The sequence below is a fragment of the Labrus bergylta genome, chromosome 4 (assembly GCF_963930695.1).
Source record: "Labrus bergylta chromosome 4, fLabBer1.1, whole genome shotgun sequence".
Lineage (NCBI taxonomy): Eukaryota > Metazoa > Chordata > Actinopteri > Labriformes > Labridae > Labrus > Labrus bergylta.
Genome location: NC_089198.1, coordinates 32,629,588 through 32,649,773, shown reverse-complemented (window position 1 = coordinate 32,649,773; position 20,186 = coordinate 32,629,588). Strand labels below are relative to the sequence as shown.

Here is a 20,186-nt window from a genome sequence, read left to right as displayed (position 1 = left end):
TATTATATTTTATGTGTAACACTTCCACTGCACCGTGTATTCGTGAAGCTGTAGTCAAGAAGAAACCTTTACAGCAGAAGTGTCACTAAAATAACAGAAGTGCATTAATCATTTCAGACACAGATACACAAACTAAAACATCTTTACTTCCAATCAAAAGACAAAGTTTAAATGATCAACCTTTCTAGATGGTGACATTGGTTGAATCTCGATGCCCTGCTATTGTCTCACTGCTCCATCTGCTGGTCAAAGCAGGACAGTGCAAGGCTTTTCTCCCTAAACGGTGTTGCATATTATACTTACAATCACAACCTTCTGTTCATTATTGCTTTACTTGCTGTCCTCTTGTCCTTCCCTTTCTTCTTCTCCTCCTGTAAAGTGTTTTAATGAATGCTGTGAGGTAATTAGTCTTCACTTTCTTTTGAGTGTGCACTAAGGTAACAACTTCTCTCTTCTTGCAGTCACAGATGAGGATACAGTTAAGAGGTACTATGCCAAGTTTGAGGAGAAATTCTTCCAGGCATGTGAAAAAGAACTTGCCAAGATCAACACCTTCTACTCAGGTAACGGCTATGACTGATAACAATGCTGTTTTACACACAGTAAGAACTCAGTCATGAAGCTATAGCTCACATCATGTTGTGCTCTTTGTCTCTTGCATGGCTTTTTTTAAAACTGCCTTTCTATCGTGTCTATGCTTATTCTTCCAGAAAAGCTCGCTGAGGCTCAGCGCCGATTCGCCACACTGCAGAACGAGCTGCAGTCATCGCTTGACGCCCAAAGGGAGACCTGGGCTAACGAGCGGGGCCTTAGGAAGAGGAAGACGGTGTTCGCCCTGTCACAGCAGGAGCGATGCAAACACAGAAACATAAAGGACCTCCAGCTGGCCTTCTCTGAGTTCTACCTCAGCCTTATTCTGTTGCAGAACTATCAGGTTACACATTCACACACATCCCAACAGGAGAACTATTTCTACACATATATTCTCATATAACCTTCTACTGACAGTATTTGTACTCTGCTCTCGACGCCTGTAAAATATACAGATAGGTCTGGAAATATCAGCAAGGCTCTTGAGTAGATCTAATGGTTTAAAAGTTCATCACTCATGTACCTCCGTTTTTAGGTCTACAGATCAGAATGTGTTCAGTTTAAGGAACAGCAGAAATGTAGACAGTCATATTTTAGTCATTCATTGTGAAAGTTGTCGACAGGTATCAGGATCTTTTTCTATCTAAGACTTTCTGTTAACAGTCCCTCGAAAGTAGAGAACTTACAATCCACTATGGGACGGGTTGCACATGTAGCCACTCTGTAGCCCAACTTTATTAGTCAACGCAGAATGAATGTGACCTGTATTGCCCTGAGGGTACTCCATGCACAGAGAGCATGAAATCATAAAAAGATAACAACCATACAACACAAATAACATCTAGTTAAAGGACAAAACGCTCTGCATGTGTAAAATCTGTCTTTTCTCCTTCTGTGTCTCTGCAGAATCTGAACTTCACAGGCTTCAGGAAGATCTTGAAGAAGCATGATAAGATTTTGGAGACGTCGAGGGGGGCTGACTGGAGGGTTGCTCATGTTGAAGTTGCCCCATTTTACACGTGCAAGAAGATCACACAGCTCATCTCTGAGACGGAGGTGCACACTCTTTTAGATTTTCATGAAAACATGGTTCATTTCATCAAAGCTTGTGAGCTTTATTGTAGTTAAGGGGTAATCCCTACATTTTTAGTTTTACCTGGCTGTATTTCTACATAGTTTGTGGTCTACACCATGCAGCTGTTAAATAAGCTGCAATGTTTCATATTTAACTTTCTGGGATAATTATGAAAAGTATGTCTAAAACAAAAACAGCTGAATCTTTCACTCGGACTTCACCCGGAGTTTCTCCTGCCAGCCCCCTAGTACTTTTTCCGCAGCAAGTCAGAGTGGACTGATGTGAGAATGCAGCAGGATATACTCCGGATAATTCAGCTCGGGCCAATAGGAGGGGGAGTGACGTTTGTAACCTGTGACTGGAGGCATTGCAGTGACTGTATGCCCACTACCACTATGATCTCTGTGCACGTCATTTAACTGCTGCATTATGTTTCCTGTTCTCCAGTATGTTCTTCTCCACTCTTTAGTTCAGATTCTGATTCCATTGAACTACATGTAACATTGATATGAAGGCAAATATTATCATTATAGCGTCATATAAAGGACACTGTCCTCTTTTTTAAGTCACGTCTTACGTCGGGAGACCCCCCCTCCTGTCTGACAGCGATAGTCTCCCGTTGTGAGAACAGCCAGGTCGGGAGAATGTCCTGAGCAATCCTGAAATGATCTAGATGTTTTGTGCGTTTTATCCTGCGGTCTGTAGAATTGGACCCGTGCAGGACTCTGGATCAAATCAAATCTTCCTGCTCATTTAAACCCAAAAAGTATTGAATAGAACAGCCCATGTGTCATTACCAGAATTCTCCTATGTTCAAGATCATTTTAGAAGGTTGAAAATGTAGAGTCAGGAAGTCACATTAAGAAACCCCCCCTACCCTCCCCCTGTCTCTTAGGCACTGGTCACAACAGAGTTGGAAGGTGGAGACCGGCAGAGGGCCATGAAGAGGCTGAGGGTACCTCCCCTGGGAGCGGCACAGGTCAGACACACACATGCACACACACACACACACACACAGTTAGGAGCTGCACAACACTGAAATGTTTTATATGTAACATTATCTGAAGAACTCACAAGCCTTTTTCAGATTGCAGTTCCGCAACAGCGCCATAATGGAGCTCCTCTGTCGTTTGATTTCACATTGCGTTACTTTGTTGGGGAAGCTCAATGTGCATATACGCATTGGGAGCTTCAGAAACACTCAGACAAGCACACACACAGCTCTGTTCCCCCCCGGATGGCTCAGCCAATCCCGTCTCTCCCCTGTAACGCCTCTGTTGCTACCCAGCGTGGCACAGAGGTGGGCTTACTTCGTCCCCCCGTTGTGCCTCCATGACACTGAAGGTGAGACATCAGAGGGGGGTGAAATGTTGTCTGGATAGAGCTACAGGACATATTCCTACCCCCTCTGTTGTCTTTTTTTTCAAAGATTAATAAGCACAACACTTTTGTTGCTTTGTTTTTTTAAGTTTTTCTTCCAATCGAGCCTGTGGAGTCTGTGATTTTAAAAAGCACAGAGGCTCATCAGGGGGAAAGTTGTTGTGCCCTGAGCTAGCATTGTAATAACAGAAGCTAGACAGCAGAGTGTGTGGGTGTGTGTGCATATCTGAGTGTGTGTAATACACAGACAGTCTTACACATTGTTTGTCTCATGCTTCCCTGATGCCATAACGCTGTGTTCAATCATACACTAGACACCACCTGTATAAGGCTGCTGAGGATTCAGTGTAAAAATACTAAGGTGTAGTGATGACTGAACTTGGTTGTGGCGCTGTGCGGACTTGAATTCTCAAACAGGTTTGAGGTAGTGTATATTATTTGTACTAAAGTTCAGGGATTCATCTTAAAGCCAAAAGGCTTCTGGTTTTTTGATTTTTTTAATGACATCAATGAAGTTGGCATTGTTTATATCTAAATATCACTTTACTTCTTTTGAAATGTGTTCACTGAATCGTACTTTTTGGTGTTGACTGATTGACTGTCTGTCCCCCCTCAGCCTGCGCCTGCCTGGACCACCTTTAGAGTCGGGCTTTACTGCGGAGTGTTTCTCGTCCTTGTAGTCACTGTGGTTATTACAGGTAACACGCACAAGACACACACTTAAACACACACACGTGTCTCAAATAGACTTGTTCAATGCGAACAACCTGCTGAATTCTAAAAATGATTGTAACATGAAGAGGTCTGAAACTTTGAATCATCTCGTGACTCCGTTTTTTTACTTACTAAAATACGACAGAACAATCTTTCCAGGCTGAAAATATACTGATAATATTCTTACCAGCATTAGTCACAGCCAAGCAGTAACATTCAGGACTTAAAAACAAAAACACCAAGTCAAGAAACTGCAGTTTGCACAATGTTAACTTTAGGGCTGGTTTCAAGACCAAGTCAGTCCACAAAGAGCAACAGTTTGAATCCAAACCTGAGTACTGCATGACTCCATTCTGTGGGCAATACAGCCGTCATCTATCTGATTAACCCACTATGTCATGACAGCTTCACCCTCTTTCTAAATATGCTCTCTCCTGAAAAACAAAGACGGCCATGACCATACAAGTCAGACGTCACTTTAAGGAAACATTCAGATTTCCTATGGTGTTGTAGTGATCAAGAGTGAGGATACTTCACACTATGAATGGTGCCCCTGTTTGAAATTGTGGCCAGAGTACTGACAAGAAAGAAGTCTATTTACTGCTGTAGACTGTAGAGAGACAAGTTTGAACCACTTACAAGTCCTATTTAAAAAAACAAAAACAAAAAACATGGGATTAAGTGTGAGTGCTATTTTTGATTATTTCCAACACTTCATCTTGACGTCGCAGCACATTTGAAAAAGCGTCCACTTCTTAAAAAGGCGTCATTCTTTTTCCTGTTTCCTTTTTCCATAGGGTTGTTTGTAAAAAAAGGCGCTGGCAGTGTGAACACGGCCTTAATCACTACATTTCTTTGAGATTGGTTTGATTACAATTAAAATGAAGGAATTGGCATTTTAGATTTCTTTCTTCTTTTAAATGTCAAAATAAAAACGTAATCCAGAGGCTTGAATCTGTTCCACTCATTCAGTGGGTTTAAAATGCAGTCATGGACTAATTTGATTAAAATCTCAATGTACCAATCATGTTGTGACTGATATTTAATGTTACAAAAATGAGAAAATTCAGTGTGAACTTTTGATCATCTTAACAGCTTCATTGAACATGATTTTCATGCAGCATTAGAGGCATGAACGCTGTACAGCAGGCAAACAGGAAGGACATTTCTGATAACAGCAAAAAACAAACAAACATTGGCTGCCCTGTTAAGTATAAATACATTATGAAGAGGAGTCTGCTGTTGATGCCCCATGGTTCTGCACATGTGTGATTTTCTTTTGTCTATTGTTCATCAAACATCTCTCTCTCTCTCTCTTTTTCTCCCTCCATCTTCTCTGTCACCAGGAGCTGTGGTAATCAAGCAGGATAATGTGTGGCCCATGGTCAGGATCTACAGAGGAGGCTTCCTTTTAATAGAGTTTCTCTTCCTTTTAGGTAAATACACGTGCGCACACACACACACACACACACACACACACACACACACACACACACACACACACACACACACACACACACACACACACACACACACACACACACACACACACACACACACACCGTGTCCCTACCTCCAATATGTGGATGTCATAATAAAGAAACACTTCTGCATCCCTCTTGTTAAGCTACATGACCAAAAGGCATCCACATTTGAAACCAAAGAGCCAGATCCAGCCAGATACAAGAGGCGGCTGTGGCTCAGGGGTTGAGTCGGTAGTAGCAGCCTCTACCATCAGTGTGTGAATGTGTATGAATGGATGAGTTAATACTGATGGACTCTTTACTCAGCAGCCTCTACCATCAGTGTGTGAATGTGTATGAATGGATGAGTTAATACTGATGGACTCTTTACTCAGCAGCCTCTACCATCAGTGTGTGAATGTGTGTGAATGGATGAGTTAATACTGATGGACTCTTTACTCAGCAGCCTCTACCATCAGTGTGTGAATGTGTGTGAATGGATGAGTTAATACTGATGGACTCTTTACTCAGCAGCCTCTACCATCAGTGTGTGAATGTGTAGGTGTGACCTGCAGTGTGAAAGTGCTGAGTAGTCAGAAGACTAGAAAAGAGTCTGTTTACCATTTACTTAATGTATCATATTTGTTATTGTCAGTAACCTGTTATACAGTAAACATTAGGAAGCCACTGACCTGAACTTCTTTTCTAAATATAACTGATGTCATTTCTCCTCAAATTTTTATGTTCATAGATTTGTAAATGCCTTTCTGTGTAATGTTTATAGATAAATGACGCTTTAACATTATGTTTTATACATGTTTATGTTTATTTAGAGTGTTCTTTCAAACAATCCTTGTTGACAAATATGTAAGAAGGCTCAAAATGTTGTGGTGATTTAACTCTCAGGCATCAACACTTATGGCTGGAGACAGGCTGGAGTTAACCACGTTCTCATATTCGAGCTCAACCCGAGAAACAACCTGTCCCACCAGCATCTGTTTGAGGTGAGTGTACACGAGCAAACATGCTGCCTAACAAAGACAACAAACTGCACGTGACTAAAGTTCAAAATGAAAAGTGGGAAAACGTGAACGTTAAAAACATTCATGTGACTATTTAAAAAGGAGCTGATCGAGTTAACATGATGTTTATCTGTTTGTATTTGAAGAGACTCTCTTCACTCAAAGATTCTCTGATGACTCCTGAAGCAGAACTTGCTAACATGTTGTGTGTGCGTGTGCATGCGTGCGTGCGTGTGTGTGTGCAGATTGCAGGTTTGTTGGGAGTGCTTTGGTGCGTCAGCCTGCTGTGCTGTCTGTTCAGTCACAACATCCTGGTACCGATGCAGGCCAACCCGCTGGCTCTCTACGGCCTCTTCTTCCTCTTCTTCATCAACCCCTTCAAGACCTGCTACTACAAGTCGCGCTTCTGGCTGCTCAAACTCCTGGTATTATCACAAATTAAATCTACGTTCTGTTTTTCTGTCGGTGATGTGAGGAAGCAGCCCCTGATGTCTGCAGAGCGTCCTTATATTCATATTTATTTGGGCTTGCACGTTAACAGATCAGAGCCCTCACTCTACTGGTGATAAAAACAGAAAGTGCCTTTGAGTTTTCAGGGTGTGTTATGATTTCATGTACAGAGTGTTTTGTGTGGAGCAGCATTATTTGTTATATTTGAACCCACTCTTGAATTGAGTCAACGATGTGTTCCTCATTGACCGAGCATGCTTATCATAGCTGACCTTTGACATGTTGAAGACACATTGCTACAGACTCTTTGACACTGTCTTCTCTGTGACTATCTCTTGTAGTTTCGAGTGGTGACGGCTCCGTTTCATCGGGTTGGCTTTGCAGACTTCTGGCTCGCTGACCAGCTCAACTCTCTGGTGGTGGTTCTGATGGATCTGGAGTACATGATCTGTTTCTACAGTTTTGAACTGGACTGGAAAAAACACGACGGCCTCATTAACAGTGCAGGTGAAACAGAATCAAAGAAACACTCTGCGGGGGGGTTTTGTGTTGGATAAGGCAGACTTATGATGACACACCATGCTGTCTTTATGTCATTTTCAGCAGGTAAAGATGTGTGTAATTCATACTCCTATGGCGTCCGTGCGGTGATCCAGTGTCTTCCTGCTTGGTTCCGATTCGTCCAGTGTCTGCGGCGTTACCGTGATACCAAGCGGGCCTTCCCTCACCTGGTTAACGCTGGGAAATACTCCACTTCCTTCTTCGCTGTCACTTTCGCTGCCCTGTACAGCACACACAAAGGTAGAATGGATGCTCAGACTAAGCACATGTTGTTTTTTTTTGTATTCACTGACAGAGGGCACTACGCCCTGTCATTTCAATGACTTGAATCTTCAGCCTAGAAGACGACTCGGGTGTCTACATGTTGTCTTTTGCTTTTGCATTTGTTATTTAGCAGCATAATTGTACAAAGAGCAGTGCAGGAGGAACTGAATGTCAGGCTGTTAAACACTAAAAGAGTCTCAAGTTGACCCTTCAGGGTTCAGGCGAAGCATCCACCAAGTCCCTTTAAAAAATATTCAAACCACTAAATAAAGCTTCCTCATGTTCATTAAATCAGTGTTTGACAGCTGCAGGTTATCATGAGTGGCTGTGAGCTGAGGTGCCTTACCTCTTATCTAAACTGTCGGCTCATTTAAAGGTGGGGATTCAAATGATTAAAACATCCATATCTGTTCAACTGACCTACAGAGGCAAGTACAGCTCAATTATGAAATACACCTTCACTTAAAAACAGACCCGTGTCTCTAATTATCCCTGCTGTGTAAAGTTATTCTGATTCAGTGTTTCCCACACATAGACAATACCAGGGCAGGCCACACAGGTTTATTTATGGCCACCCAGTAAGTAGGTAAGTCTTGGACCTTTTTATGAATAAACCATGAAGTCACCGCACACACGGGAGAGAGAACGAGGGAGAAGCACGTGAGAAAAAGAGAGAGAGAAGTCCGGTGACTGTACGTCCCTCCCATAAAAGAACCGATGGAGGGGGATGCGTCTCATATTAAAACTGCAGCTTCCTTATGCTGCTGGTTTGATATTGGTTTTGCGTGCATGTGTGTAATGGCGCGGTGGTGGAGTTAGTCTCCAGATGTGCGTTTACACAGGAATATGTGTGTGTGTATGTTCGTAGAAGGGGGAGAAAAGACGAGAAAAGAGAAATGCGTGCCTGAAGAGGCCGGATCACAGTCTGAATCCCGCGCCACAACTCGGAGTAATTCCCTTCATTCACAGAAACAAACCAATAGCCGAATTCAACTTAATACGGCTTACACTGGCCTTTCTGATCAGAAGAGTAATACCCGGTTATAACGCTGTTACGCTAAACACATATAGGACGCAGCGGTCCGAAACAACAACAAGAGTTTTAAACAGATAAACTCAGGACGCAGCGGTCCAACAAAGATAAAAATGACAGTTTCTGCATCAATCAAACAATTGTTAAAAACACTCTCTAAAGCTAATTCTGCCCAGACCTAATTAAGCCTCACTTGTGAATCGCTTTGCCTGCGATTGGTGAAAGGGAAAGATTCCGGCGATGGAACAGATCTTCTGTCCGTCCTGGTGCAGAGGCGTCTGATGGCGGCGAGAGTCCCTTACGGCGAGAGCGGCTTCGTTGGTTCTCCGTCGAGTGGAAAGATGTCCGTTGATGTCCTTTTGTTGCAGGACGGAATAAGACCGTTATCTTTCTGATAATCTGTTATAGTCTGACGCTCTCCGGGAAACTGAGATGCGTTCACTGGACAATCGGAATTCAGAACACTGCCGGCCGCGGATTACCTGCGTGCCAAAACTTAAAACAAAGGAAGATTGTTACAGAGAACAGGAGGTGAGCTTGTGTCTTCGAACACTTGAAGTCAGCGTGTGGAAAGAGAGAGAGAGCAATGGAAGTGTCAGAGTTTTGTCACCTGGCCTCCTTCCTGTTGGGTCTCCCTCAGGTTCCGGTCCCCCCTTTACGTCACACGTAGGTGTGAAGTACTGCAGGGGATTCTGGGATAAAGAGTCCTTTTAGGCCTCTTTGTGATCTCAGTGACTCACTCAAATGAGGCTTCCCACAGGGGTGCAGGCCCAAGTCCATTGTTTGACTGTCCTAAGCCTGCGTGGCCCAACACCACGTTTTCTAAAATGTAGTGATAATTATTTTCTGTTCAGTCTTCATGCATTAGAAGAGCTTCTCCTATCGTCAGAAATCAAAGTAAAACCAGGATGACAGATTTGATTAAAGTCTGAGTGTTTGACTCCTTCAGCTTTAATCTCGTCAACAAAATAAATGACTAAAATATTTGTTGAAGAAGGTCTTTTTAAATTAGTCAACTATGACAATGACGAGATGAAACTCCGCTATTTGACGATTTGATAAATAATATTACTTCATCGTCTAATTGACGAAAATGTGACGAAACAAAAACTACATTACAAGTGAGGATTATCACGTACCCCCCTCAGCTGTTCTAAAATCATTGTAAACCATAGCAGACTTCATCAAAGGTGTGTGTGTGTTGCCTGCAGGTCCGTGAAGCCCCGCCCCCTGGAGCTTCTGCTAATCAAAATAAAAGCTTGAGTCTGATTTTGTTGACGAACATATCTTCTATTTTCTTCAACTAAAATGATGTGTAATTTTAGTCAGTGAATAATTGACTAAATTAAATCAATAACAAATGACTAATATCTGACTAAATATAAAGGACATTTTCATCAGGAGACTATGACTAAATTAGAAAATGGTGTGAAGATTAACACTGCTTCTTCATGTAAGTGATTCATCAATGGGAGCTTTAAATGAATATTTTCCATCTTATTTATGCCTTACTATGCCAACATCTTCAGCTGATCTCATTTCACACTTTGCTCTTTCTCTCCCCCTCTTAGCTGAAAACCATGCGGACACCCAGATCTTCTTATACCTGTATGTCAGCTGTTTATTGGTCAGCTCGTGTTACACACTGGTCTGGGATTTAAAGATGGACTGGGGCCTTTTTGACCGCAACGCAGGAGAGAACACCTTCTTGAGGGAGGAGATCGTGTACCCACATAAGGTATTTGAAACACCTGTTGTTTTCAACATGAGCTTCTAATGTGTTGTGTAATCTTCTCACTCTGTCTCTCTCTCTCTCCAGGCCTATTACTACAGTGCCATAGTAGAGGATGTGCTTTTACGTTTCTCATGGACTCTGACCGTCTCCCTCAGCACAGTCACTGGTCTGCACGGCATCTCTGACATACTGGCGACTGTCCTGGCCCCAATGGAGGTCTTTCGGTAAACACATTGAGTTTTCTCTCCTTTTTCTCTTTTGATCTTCCCTTTCTACGTCTTTTGATTTTGTCTAAAGCTGAATTATTTTCCAGCACAAAACTGGAAACTTTTTTTTATTTTTAATGTTAAGGCCAATTCAGATGAAACATTTACAACAAGAGCACTATGTTTTAGACCTGCAGCAGTGTGATCTGAGCTGTGACTCTATGAGCTTAAGGTGTGTCCCATGTTTCAGCAGCCTATTAGCTCATAGTTAGGCAGCTGATTGACAAGTGTGAGACACACAGTAGAATCAAATATCAACAGCAGACGACTGCATAAAGGAAATCACACTGTTCTTAGTAGAGATGCTAATCACCAGTCCATGAAATCATGAATCATTCTGTTCCCTTACACAAGCGAGCAACATTTAGTGATGTTGTTTGATGACACGAAACTACAAATGTCAAGATAAAAACAACAACTTTTCAGCTCTGAATCCTCTCATGATTGGACTTCTCATGGAGGACAGCGTTCTGTTTCTCATCGTCTAAGGGCTCGGCGTACACTGTGGTTGTATAAATGTTGTGGTGAAGGTAATCTATCACACCTGTAGTGGATAAGATGAACAAACCAAAGCTCATGAATGATGTGCTCACACTGTATAGTCCAATTGTTGAGCACAACCTGAGAGCCCAGACTGTGCGCGTTAAATCAGGACGTAGAGTTCGAGTCAGGTCGATGTTTATTTCATCTGCCTAAATATAATATAATAATAATAATACATTTTATTTATAAGCGCTTTTCAAAACCTCAAAGACACTGTACAATAGTTAAAAACAGAAAGATCAGCACAGTAAGGACAGACTAACAGACATTGCAACATTACACACAAATCATAAAGATAACAACAATAAAGGTAAAACTACAGAAAACAGGAACTACATCTAAATCATACATTAAAAGCTTGTTTGAAGAGGTGAGTTTTGATCAGTGATTTGAAAGTAGGAGGGTCGGTGCAGTGTTGAATGTGTGTAGGGAGTGAGTTCCAGAGGGAGGGGGCAGCTATGGAGAAGGCTCTGTCCCCCCAGGTTCAGTGCTTGGTTTTAAGAGGGGGAGATAGGAGGTTGGCTTTTGAAGAACGGAGGTTGAAAATGTGTATGAAATACACATCGAAATACCAAAATCTAAAATTCTCCTGAACTTTAGCAGATTGTAGGACACAATGGTGAGGCTACATTATGCTTTGCTGCCCTGTCACGGTTCTGAATCTCAGTGGAGATAGTTAGTATGCAAGATGCCTCCATCCTTAGTAACTCGGCTCCGGACGGGAAACATCTGAAAAGGATGAAGGTGTGTGTGAGAACGTAGAGAAATGTTATCCACTAGCATGTCTTTTTCCTCCGCAGACGTTTTGTGTGGAACTTCTTTCGATTGGAGAATGAACACTTGAATAACTGTGGTGAGTTCCGGGCCGTCCGAGACATCAGCGTGGCTCCACTCAACGCTGATGACCAGACCCTGCTGGAACAGATGATGGACCAGGAGGACGGAGTCCGGAACCGCCAGGGCAAGAAGAGCTGGAAGCGGAGCTACAGCATGAGCCTACGCAGGCCGAGACTGGCCTCACAGTGAGTGTTCACAGTACCTGATGCAAACAACATACTTTACAATAGAACTGCTTCACACTGGCACTCCTTGTGACAGGACGGTACTGAAGGTAACAGTCTAGTTGAGTGGAAGTGGAGTGCTCATTACCTCACTAAACATTTTGATGGTCTTGATAACTTTTTGTTTTATTTTGATTTCCCTCCATTTCACTCTGAATGGATTGTATTTGAAATCAAACTGAAGGTGTGGTGTACTTAAAGGTGTGCCTCCAAGTGATTGATCAGTCGGCATGTATATCCATCCACAGTCACTTCTAGCCCCCCAAAAAAGAAGAAATTGTTTATACACAGATCTCTTCCACCCTGTGATTTAAACTGGTTGAAGCACTAAATGAAGGCCCTGCTCAAATGTCTCTCAGGTGGCCTTTGTCAGAGCCTCCATGGCTCACAAGCTGATGAAAATCCTGCTAAAGACAAAATCAAAAAGAAAGTTGTGGTCTGAAATGTTGAAACAATCGATACCACATCAAACACATCCAACCATATTCAATTGGTCTGACAAAGTTCAAAGTCTGTTACAGCCTAACCGACCACTTGACTCATGGGAGGGGCTCAAACTCTAGATATCCTGTACTGAACACAAAGTATGTTGTTTTGATAAGTGTATTTAAGATATAAGATGTACTTTATTCATCCCAGCTGGGAAATTTAGTGACATCTTGACCCACTCTCACAGCCTGTTCTTTTCATGTAACCAGGTTGAGCCGGATGATGTGATTGGTTTTAAGATAACTAATGCATTCTTTTTATTTGACCCATAGATGTAACATCAGCGTTATTTTAAAGGATTCTTTGTTTTTGTTGAGCCCGGTTGAATGAGATCCTGATGAAGAAATGTGTACAACCCCAAAAATATAGACGGAAACAAATCTGTGTTGTACAGCTCATAGAACAATTTACACTTTAAGGTCACAGCGAAGGTTCCCACAGAAGAGTCCTATGAGCAGTGAGAGTGACGAGAAGCTGACACATGTTGGAGCTGTTTGAACAGCGTCTGCTCACAGAGGCTGCAGGCTGCACTGTTCACACTCTTCACTGCTAAACTAACTTACATTCAAACTGATGATCAATTGAACATTTGTTTTTCTTCTGAGTAACGGCACACTCCCTCACGCTCGCTCGTCCAAGACTGCTCTCTCTCTCTCTCTGTTTCTCTCTCTCTATCTCCCTCTCTCTCTCTCTCTGTCTCCCTCTCTCCTCTCTCTCTCTTTCTCCTTTCTCTCTCTCCCTCTCTCTCCCTCTCTCTCCCTCTCTCTCCCTCCCTCTCTCTCTCTCTCTCTCTCTCTCTCTCTCTCTCTCTCTCTCTCTCTCTCTCTCACTCACTCAAGGTGCAGACCCAGCGTTTTCTTTAACAGACTGTTTTTTAAATAATGAGAGTATAAAGTTTAAAAACTCAGAATTGTATGCTTGAATTATGATCACTTTTTAGCACGGCAAGTTTGAAAACGAAAAGCCAAAGACCTTTTAGTTTTCATTTGAATGATGTCATACAATATGCATACATAGAGAGTAAAAGTATAATGCAAACTGGATGACTGAATATTCATTTTAAAGGTCAAATAATGCACCTATATTCTGAAAATTAAAACATGTTTCTGTTACTGTATTTTCATTTTAAAATGATCTTTTTCAAATGAAAAAGTAATTTTCTTCTTCATTTTAATTTAGTCAAAGAATGTGCATTTTTGAAGTTGAAAACTAAAATGCAAATTAGAGTCAAATACATTTTTGAGTCAAATAATACACCCATATTCTGAAACTTGAAAAACATTTCTGTTAATGGATTTTCATTTTCAAATTAGCTTTATTATTTGAATTCTGATCACTAGTTGCTTCCATATAAGGGCTCAACATAAGTTTAAATGTTTTTATAGCTGTTGGTTTGAAGTCCCTGTTCTATCAGAAAAGGATATTTGATGTTGAGACATTGCTGTAAACACTCCTTGTTTTTCTTCCCTCAGGTCCAAGACCCGTGACACCAAGGTGTTGATAGAGGACACGGACGATGACTCCTGACATCAGGCCACGCCCATCGCCTGGGTCCAGAATTTGTTCAAAGGAGGAAACTCTACCTCCTAACTGAGAAATGACCCTGCGCGTTGGGCGTTGAACTTCAAATCAAAGACGAGTTTTGAGCTCTCATGCCTAATGTAATCACTCTTCCAATGCTTGAGCCTCCCATGGGGTTCAGAACTTTTACAAATGAAGAGCGATGATCTTTTGAACAAATAACACAGCAAACATTACCACCAAACTCCTGCTCCTACCTTCAGTTCTACTTATGGCTGGGCTCATCACTTGAACTCTACGTTACACAAAGTGTGGACTCCTCCTACAGCCACTCCTCAGACATGTTCATGGCTCTCCTCAAAGCCTCTGCCTAGCATGAAACTCCCAGCTCCAATGGAACGCATGCAGATGAGTCTGACAGGAAGCTGCTCCCTCTCTGTGCCCTACATCCACAGCACAGGAAGTGACCAAGTTTAAACTACTGACATTGAGGACCAAAAACTTTGATTCCTTGTCTATAACTCTACGCCTCCACTCCCTGCTACCCCGGTAACGTTTGAGAAACATCTTGAATAAACTCAAGTTCTCAGAATGAACCTCATGTCCCCTTTCCTCCAGTTAGAAAATCAAAGTGTTTAGTAGTGTCGTCCTCATGTGGCAAACGATATGCTGCAAACACACGGTAGCAGCAATCAGTCGCCTGACTCCTCTGCTCTTAAGCTCTCCCCTTCAAATCATCACAAAGCTGCCTACCTGCACCTCACATGCTTTACAAACACGCACTTTGTAATAGATTCAGTCGGAGGGAAATGCCTATTGTGTGTTGAAATGCACGCAGACAGTGATTTGATCTTTTGTTCCTGGACGTCCACTTTTCAAGACCCTGGAGGGAAGACGCACATCCTGAGTACGTATGCTAGCCATTCTTTGTTACAGCAGATGTAAATATGAGACGGACCAAAGTGAAAATATTCCTAAAGTATCAAATAGTCAGTAAAAAGAAGTTCAAAGTGAACAGCAGCTGGAATGCTGAGAAGGATCTGAAGAGGAGGAAAATATTGACTTTGTTCCACAACTAGATGAAGATCATCTTAACTCAATCACTCCATGTGGTAAAAAACGATCCTCCATATGGACGTGTTCTGCTGAATGTATGACACTTTATTTATGTGTGTATGTAAGAAAAGGCCTAACGAGCACCTTTCAACCCGTTTAACAGGATCACTTTTTGGTAACTTTAAGAGTTTCATGTGTCCCGAAGGAAATTTTCATTTTTGTTCCCTGACGTCTTGATTGAAAAAAAAAACTAACCAAGTGTTGAGATGTTTGTTATAAATGATTCATTGTTGTTCTTTAAAAGAGACAAAGAGAAGGAGAAGGAGAAGGAGGGGGAGGGGGGGGGTCACCTGTCTGTCACGGATTGGTCCAACTTCAATCTGAACCGAGAAGGGCCAATGTTTTTTTATTTTCTGAGCAAAATGATTTGAAAAGATGTGTGTGTAGTTTTTTAGTTTCATTTTATTCTTCAGCACATTTAGTCCGTCTACTGTGTTTTCTAAAAACAGCAGCTTTAGCCAGAGAGAAGAAGAAGTGTCCTGTTGCTCCAGCTCTGTAAAGTGTTCTGTCTAACCCACAGGAAGCTTGTAACGTCAGCAGAAAGGTTAATCTTAACTCGTAGAGCGTAACATACAAACTAACCTAAATATTGATGCAGAAATGACCTTTAATCTCATGTGACCAATCAGTGAAGAGCATTTTTTTCTGAATGCTTTTGTTTGACACAGCGCTGCCTCTCGTGCTCATACTGTCTCTGTAAAGACTGACGGCTGAAAATCACTACTGTTCACTGACGTTGATCGAGAAACAGCAGCGACAGTGTTTGTAAATTATGACATCATGATCATCTTAAATCTGCAGACTTCATCTACAGCCTGTGGAAAATAAAAACACTGACACCCAGTGGTGAGATCTTCAACTACAACATTACTCTATTATTGAACACTCTGCTCCTCCTCATCCTCCAAGTCATACCACTACTCAAAACCATCACCATGACAACCGTATTCCACAGAGGGCTTGACTCCTGCTATGAGCTATAGGTGTAAGATTTGAGATCAAACTTCTTCCTGCACTGGAACCATCTCAGCTGGTTTGTATTTAAGCAGAGCTTTTAGTGGAGCAGGTGAAGACACTGTCATGACTTACTCTGTGTCTCCCTTCTATCCTGATTGTTTAGTAAAATGTGTATTTTCATCTTTTCTTACATCATGGCAGCTAGAGAGTCATCTGACTGTTTTCTGTTAACATCAACTGTTTTTCTTTTCACTCGTTCATTCCAGTCCTTCCAGCATTTCTGTTTTAATTTGCTGGAAATAACATAAAACTTTCTGCAGCGTAACACATCACTAATAAATAATGACAGAAAGTGTTGCTTTACGACATGCCGACAAAGAGACAGGTCCGAACAGTTTGTTCTGTGAAGAGACATGTAGCTCCTCTGAGCTTCATGATGGAGGTACATCCATTCCCCTCGTACTTTAGTTTGGCCCAATCGCTCTCCATAGTTTGTTCCAGTTGATACCAAGTTACTAAATATACACAGGAATACTAAATCTGGACTGACTGGAGGTTTGATCAGTGCGTTGTGTTCAGTGTTAGCTACGCTTTGTTCCCACACTTAGGGGTCCGGATGAAGATGATCCTGGGGGGGACACTTAGCTTGTGAACCAAAAAGATGGGAAAGACGATAAAATGTTAAATTTATACCAGGAAGAATATTAACTTTACAAAATGAGGATATAGTTTAATGGATTAAATTACAAATCACTCATTTGATGTTGCTTTAAGAGAGGTCAACTACCTGTTGCACTGAGAGAGAGACCTTTGGACACGTGGAAACTCATCAGGATGCTTTAAGGTTTCTGAAGCAGATGTTATACCGATACAAACTTCATATGCAGAGATGGAAAAACGTCATCTCTAAAGTCCTCCCCGTCCTGTTTCGCTCACTTAGGTTTACTTCAGTGTTTATCCAGATCATCATGCAGGAGACTGAGAGGCAGCGCTCACGTTCTGTGGACGCAAACGCACCAAATCTCCAGCTGACCTTTAACCATCTTTCTCTCACTGATACACAAACAAGCTTTATGCTTCATGCTTCAAACCTGAAGAGTTCAGGTTTCACACCGATGTTGGACACTGACGTTGTCTAAGCAAATCGGTCATGATGCATGATTTAAAAAAAACATAAAGAAAGTCCATTGGAAGTTTAGAGCTGCTCAAAGCAGCTTTTAATCACAGCTGTGTCTCTGTGCTTTCAGTGGATTTGAAAAGTGAATTTATGTAAGGGATCGATTAAAATCTGCAAATCCATCTCATCCAAACTTAACTGTAGGGAACCTTTATCCATAAATATTCTCTGATGACCAATAGAATCTCACATAGCTTACATTTGAAAAGAGGAACAAGGGGATTTTAATTTGTGTATTTAACCCTCCTGTCAGAATATTTACTGATCCAAAGATTTCAGATTGGAGTCAACATAGACTGCTCCTGTACCGAGACTTCAAACAGATATGAGAGGTTCAATTTGACTGTTCAGCTTTATGTTGTGACCAAATGAGGAGCGAGCTGACAAACAAGTCTTGAGCTGTGCAGGAAGAAGCTCAAAGTGTCTGACTTCAGTTAGTCCTGCTTTAGACAGGAAAGAAGAAACCAAAGTGTTCTTTCCCTTTAGGACGCCTTCAGTTTTGTTGCATACAGAATGAAAGCAGCATCACCCAGGACATATAATATATAATAATATATATTTTTTAAACTCTAGTTAACAGATTCATCTTTAAAGTCACTTGTTTATTGCATTCCTCTATAAAAACTACAGTAATTGAGTTGTTTGATGTCATGTGGATAGATCCTGAGGTCTTACTCTGTATCTCTTCTCAGAGCTGGCTCCCACTGGGACATGGAAACCAGTGTTGTGTTTTAGCTCAGCTTACACATCTGGTTTTGCAGATGTTCTCGGGAGTGTAATGGTGAGTTGTTGATGATGTGCTGAGCTCTTTTCTCTGCACACAGCAGGAAGCCAGCCGATTCATCTTTCATTGGACTTCAGGTTTTTGTCGTTGTGACTCTTTACTTTAGGAGAGATTTGATTTTTGTAAAGCCTCATGTTGCCACATGTTTGGTGTGGTATGGTTATCTGAACTAAATAACATTCAGGTTATTTGGACTTCTTTAAACTTTTACATTTTGTCTGATTGTTTTTCTTTCCAATATTCCAGGATAATCACCGTATTCACTCTCAAACAAAATAATCTGAACGATACCGTTTTATAAATGTAGCTGATCTGACTGCTGGTTCTCATTGCTTCCTCGATTATCAGCAACCGGAAAGAGCAGGGATAGTAAACACCTGAAGGGACCACGGCCTGTACTTCAAGGTGAAACTAACTCATCGAATGATTCGTTAGTTTAGCTGATACAACACAACGTATAGTCAGAGAGGTGTGAACATTAACAGGCAGGTATGTGAATGTTAACTCTCTATGTTGTTTCTTAAAGTTATAATGTGGTTCTCACTATTTGTGGTCTTTTTTTGTTACTCATTGTTTCCACTTATAACGCACCAAGATGACACTTTAAGTTTCCTGAGTGTGTCAGAGGAACATGGCCACCATCGACAGAAGTTGTGTTTTTTGATGATGTTTGGGACTGTGACAGACGGGTGAATCCTCCTTTTCCAAAGTCCTTTAATGAATTGTGTCTGGTATTTATCCTCCTTTTGTATCACTGTCAATGTAACTGTCAACAACAACAAAATCACAAGTTAGCATAAAGTAGATTTTTTTAGTCAGATTTGTGATCTTGTCCTTTTATTGATAGATAATTACAGATTTTGACCAAAGTTTAGCAAATCTGAGATTTTTTTAGACACTGATGGACAAATCTGAACCTGCAGTTTTCATAATTCAATCTATGAAAGCTCCTGCGTTTTATTGCTATGAAACTCTCATTCCTCTTCCCAAAGTGTAATACAGTAAACTGATGATTGGTTACCCTCTTAGGTATCTTACAGATGCACAAAGAAACCTTTAATGTCTTCATGGGATGCCCCATGCTTTCAACTAATCCTGATGTTAACCCGTCTGCAGCTTCATTAGACCATCAGGGCTTCTGCTCGGGCTATCCACCAGTTGGGAAGTTTGGGGACTAAGTGCTTGGTTTAAGATTTAGGGGCTTCAAAATGTGTCAAAGTCAGCAAAAATTTCACTTATTAGACCAAAGTTTAAGTCCTGTTCTAAATAAAAAATGAAACTTGTGTATTTATTGTTACAAACACTATTCTGTTTTTCCTCAACTTAACCTTTTTATTGTCCAAACATATCCATCAAACCAGTCACAAGCGTTAGCAGGAAGCTAAACTATGCTAAGGGTAACACTTGTTTCAAAGGGAGACAACATCCATCTTTTGTGTTTCTGTGAGAAGCCACAGGCCGACACTATCAAATATGAAACAAAGCTCCCAGTACATAACAACTGTGTATCGCCACACTACTCGTTCCAGATGCATTATGGGGGTATGGAAAGCAGCTTGATGTATTCTAAAGATTTCAGGGAAAAGATCTCAATGGACAAATATGTCTTGTTAAGTAATTCTCCCAGAACAGAATCACCCTGAAGACCTTCAACATGTTTTGATTCTCTATATTAAAGCCAAATATCCTGTAACAAATGATGCTCCCAGGGCTGCAGACGTTAAATGTAATAATGAGCTTAAATGATATTTATTACCTGCTCTGCTTTGCTGTCAGAAATCAGAAAGTCCTAAGGTGTCCAAGGTTCCCTCAAAAATAAGACGATTTGAAGAATATCTGATTTGACTTTAAGTTAGACATTAGAACATATTTCTAGAGCATGGTTTTACAAGACCTGTGAGGGGCAGTGAAGGAGATTTGGCGGTCAGTACACAGCAGCTGAGTTCATTATGGAGTCCAGGGTGGATGATGTAAGAGTTAAACA

At 41.4% G+C, this 20,186-nt stretch overlaps 1 protein-coding gene across 2 annotated transcripts in view; it reads left to right on the top strand.

Annotated features, from left to right (window-relative positions):
* Window positions 1-19,489, top strand: part of LOC110002260 (xenotropic and polytropic retrovirus receptor 1 homolog) — a 41,650-nt gene extending 22,161 nt beyond the window's left edge. Inside the window, exons 3-16 of one of the 2 annotated variants that reach the window (XM_020657842.3) lie at window positions 462-563; window positions 711-934; window positions 1,498-1,647; window positions 2,562-2,645; window positions 3,663-3,744; window positions 5,107-5,196; window positions 6,130-6,227; window positions 6,491-6,670; window positions 7,037-7,202; window positions 7,302-7,496; window positions 10,125-10,291; window positions 10,373-10,512; window positions 11,898-12,119; window positions 14,120-19,489. In XM_020657842.3, coding sequence (XP_020513498.1) covers window positions 462-563; window positions 711-934; window positions 1,498-1,647; window positions 2,562-2,645; window positions 3,663-3,744; window positions 5,107-5,196; window positions 6,130-6,227; window positions 6,491-6,670; window positions 7,037-7,202; window positions 7,302-7,496; window positions 10,125-10,291; window positions 10,373-10,512; window positions 11,898-12,119; window positions 14,120-14,174 — 1,955 coding nt within the window. In that variant the 3' untranslated portion in view covers window positions 14,175-19,489. Of the gene's footprint in view, window positions 1-461; window positions 564-710; window positions 935-1,497; window positions 1,648-2,561; window positions 2,646-3,662; window positions 3,745-5,106; window positions 5,197-6,129; window positions 6,228-6,490; window positions 6,671-7,036; window positions 7,203-7,298; window positions 7,497-10,124; window positions 10,292-10,372; window positions 10,513-11,897; window positions 12,120-14,119 lie in introns of both variants that reach the window. The other variant, XM_020657841.3, reaches the window with a different exon arrangement.
* The last annotated feature ends 697 nt before the right edge of the window (window positions 19,490-20,186 follow it).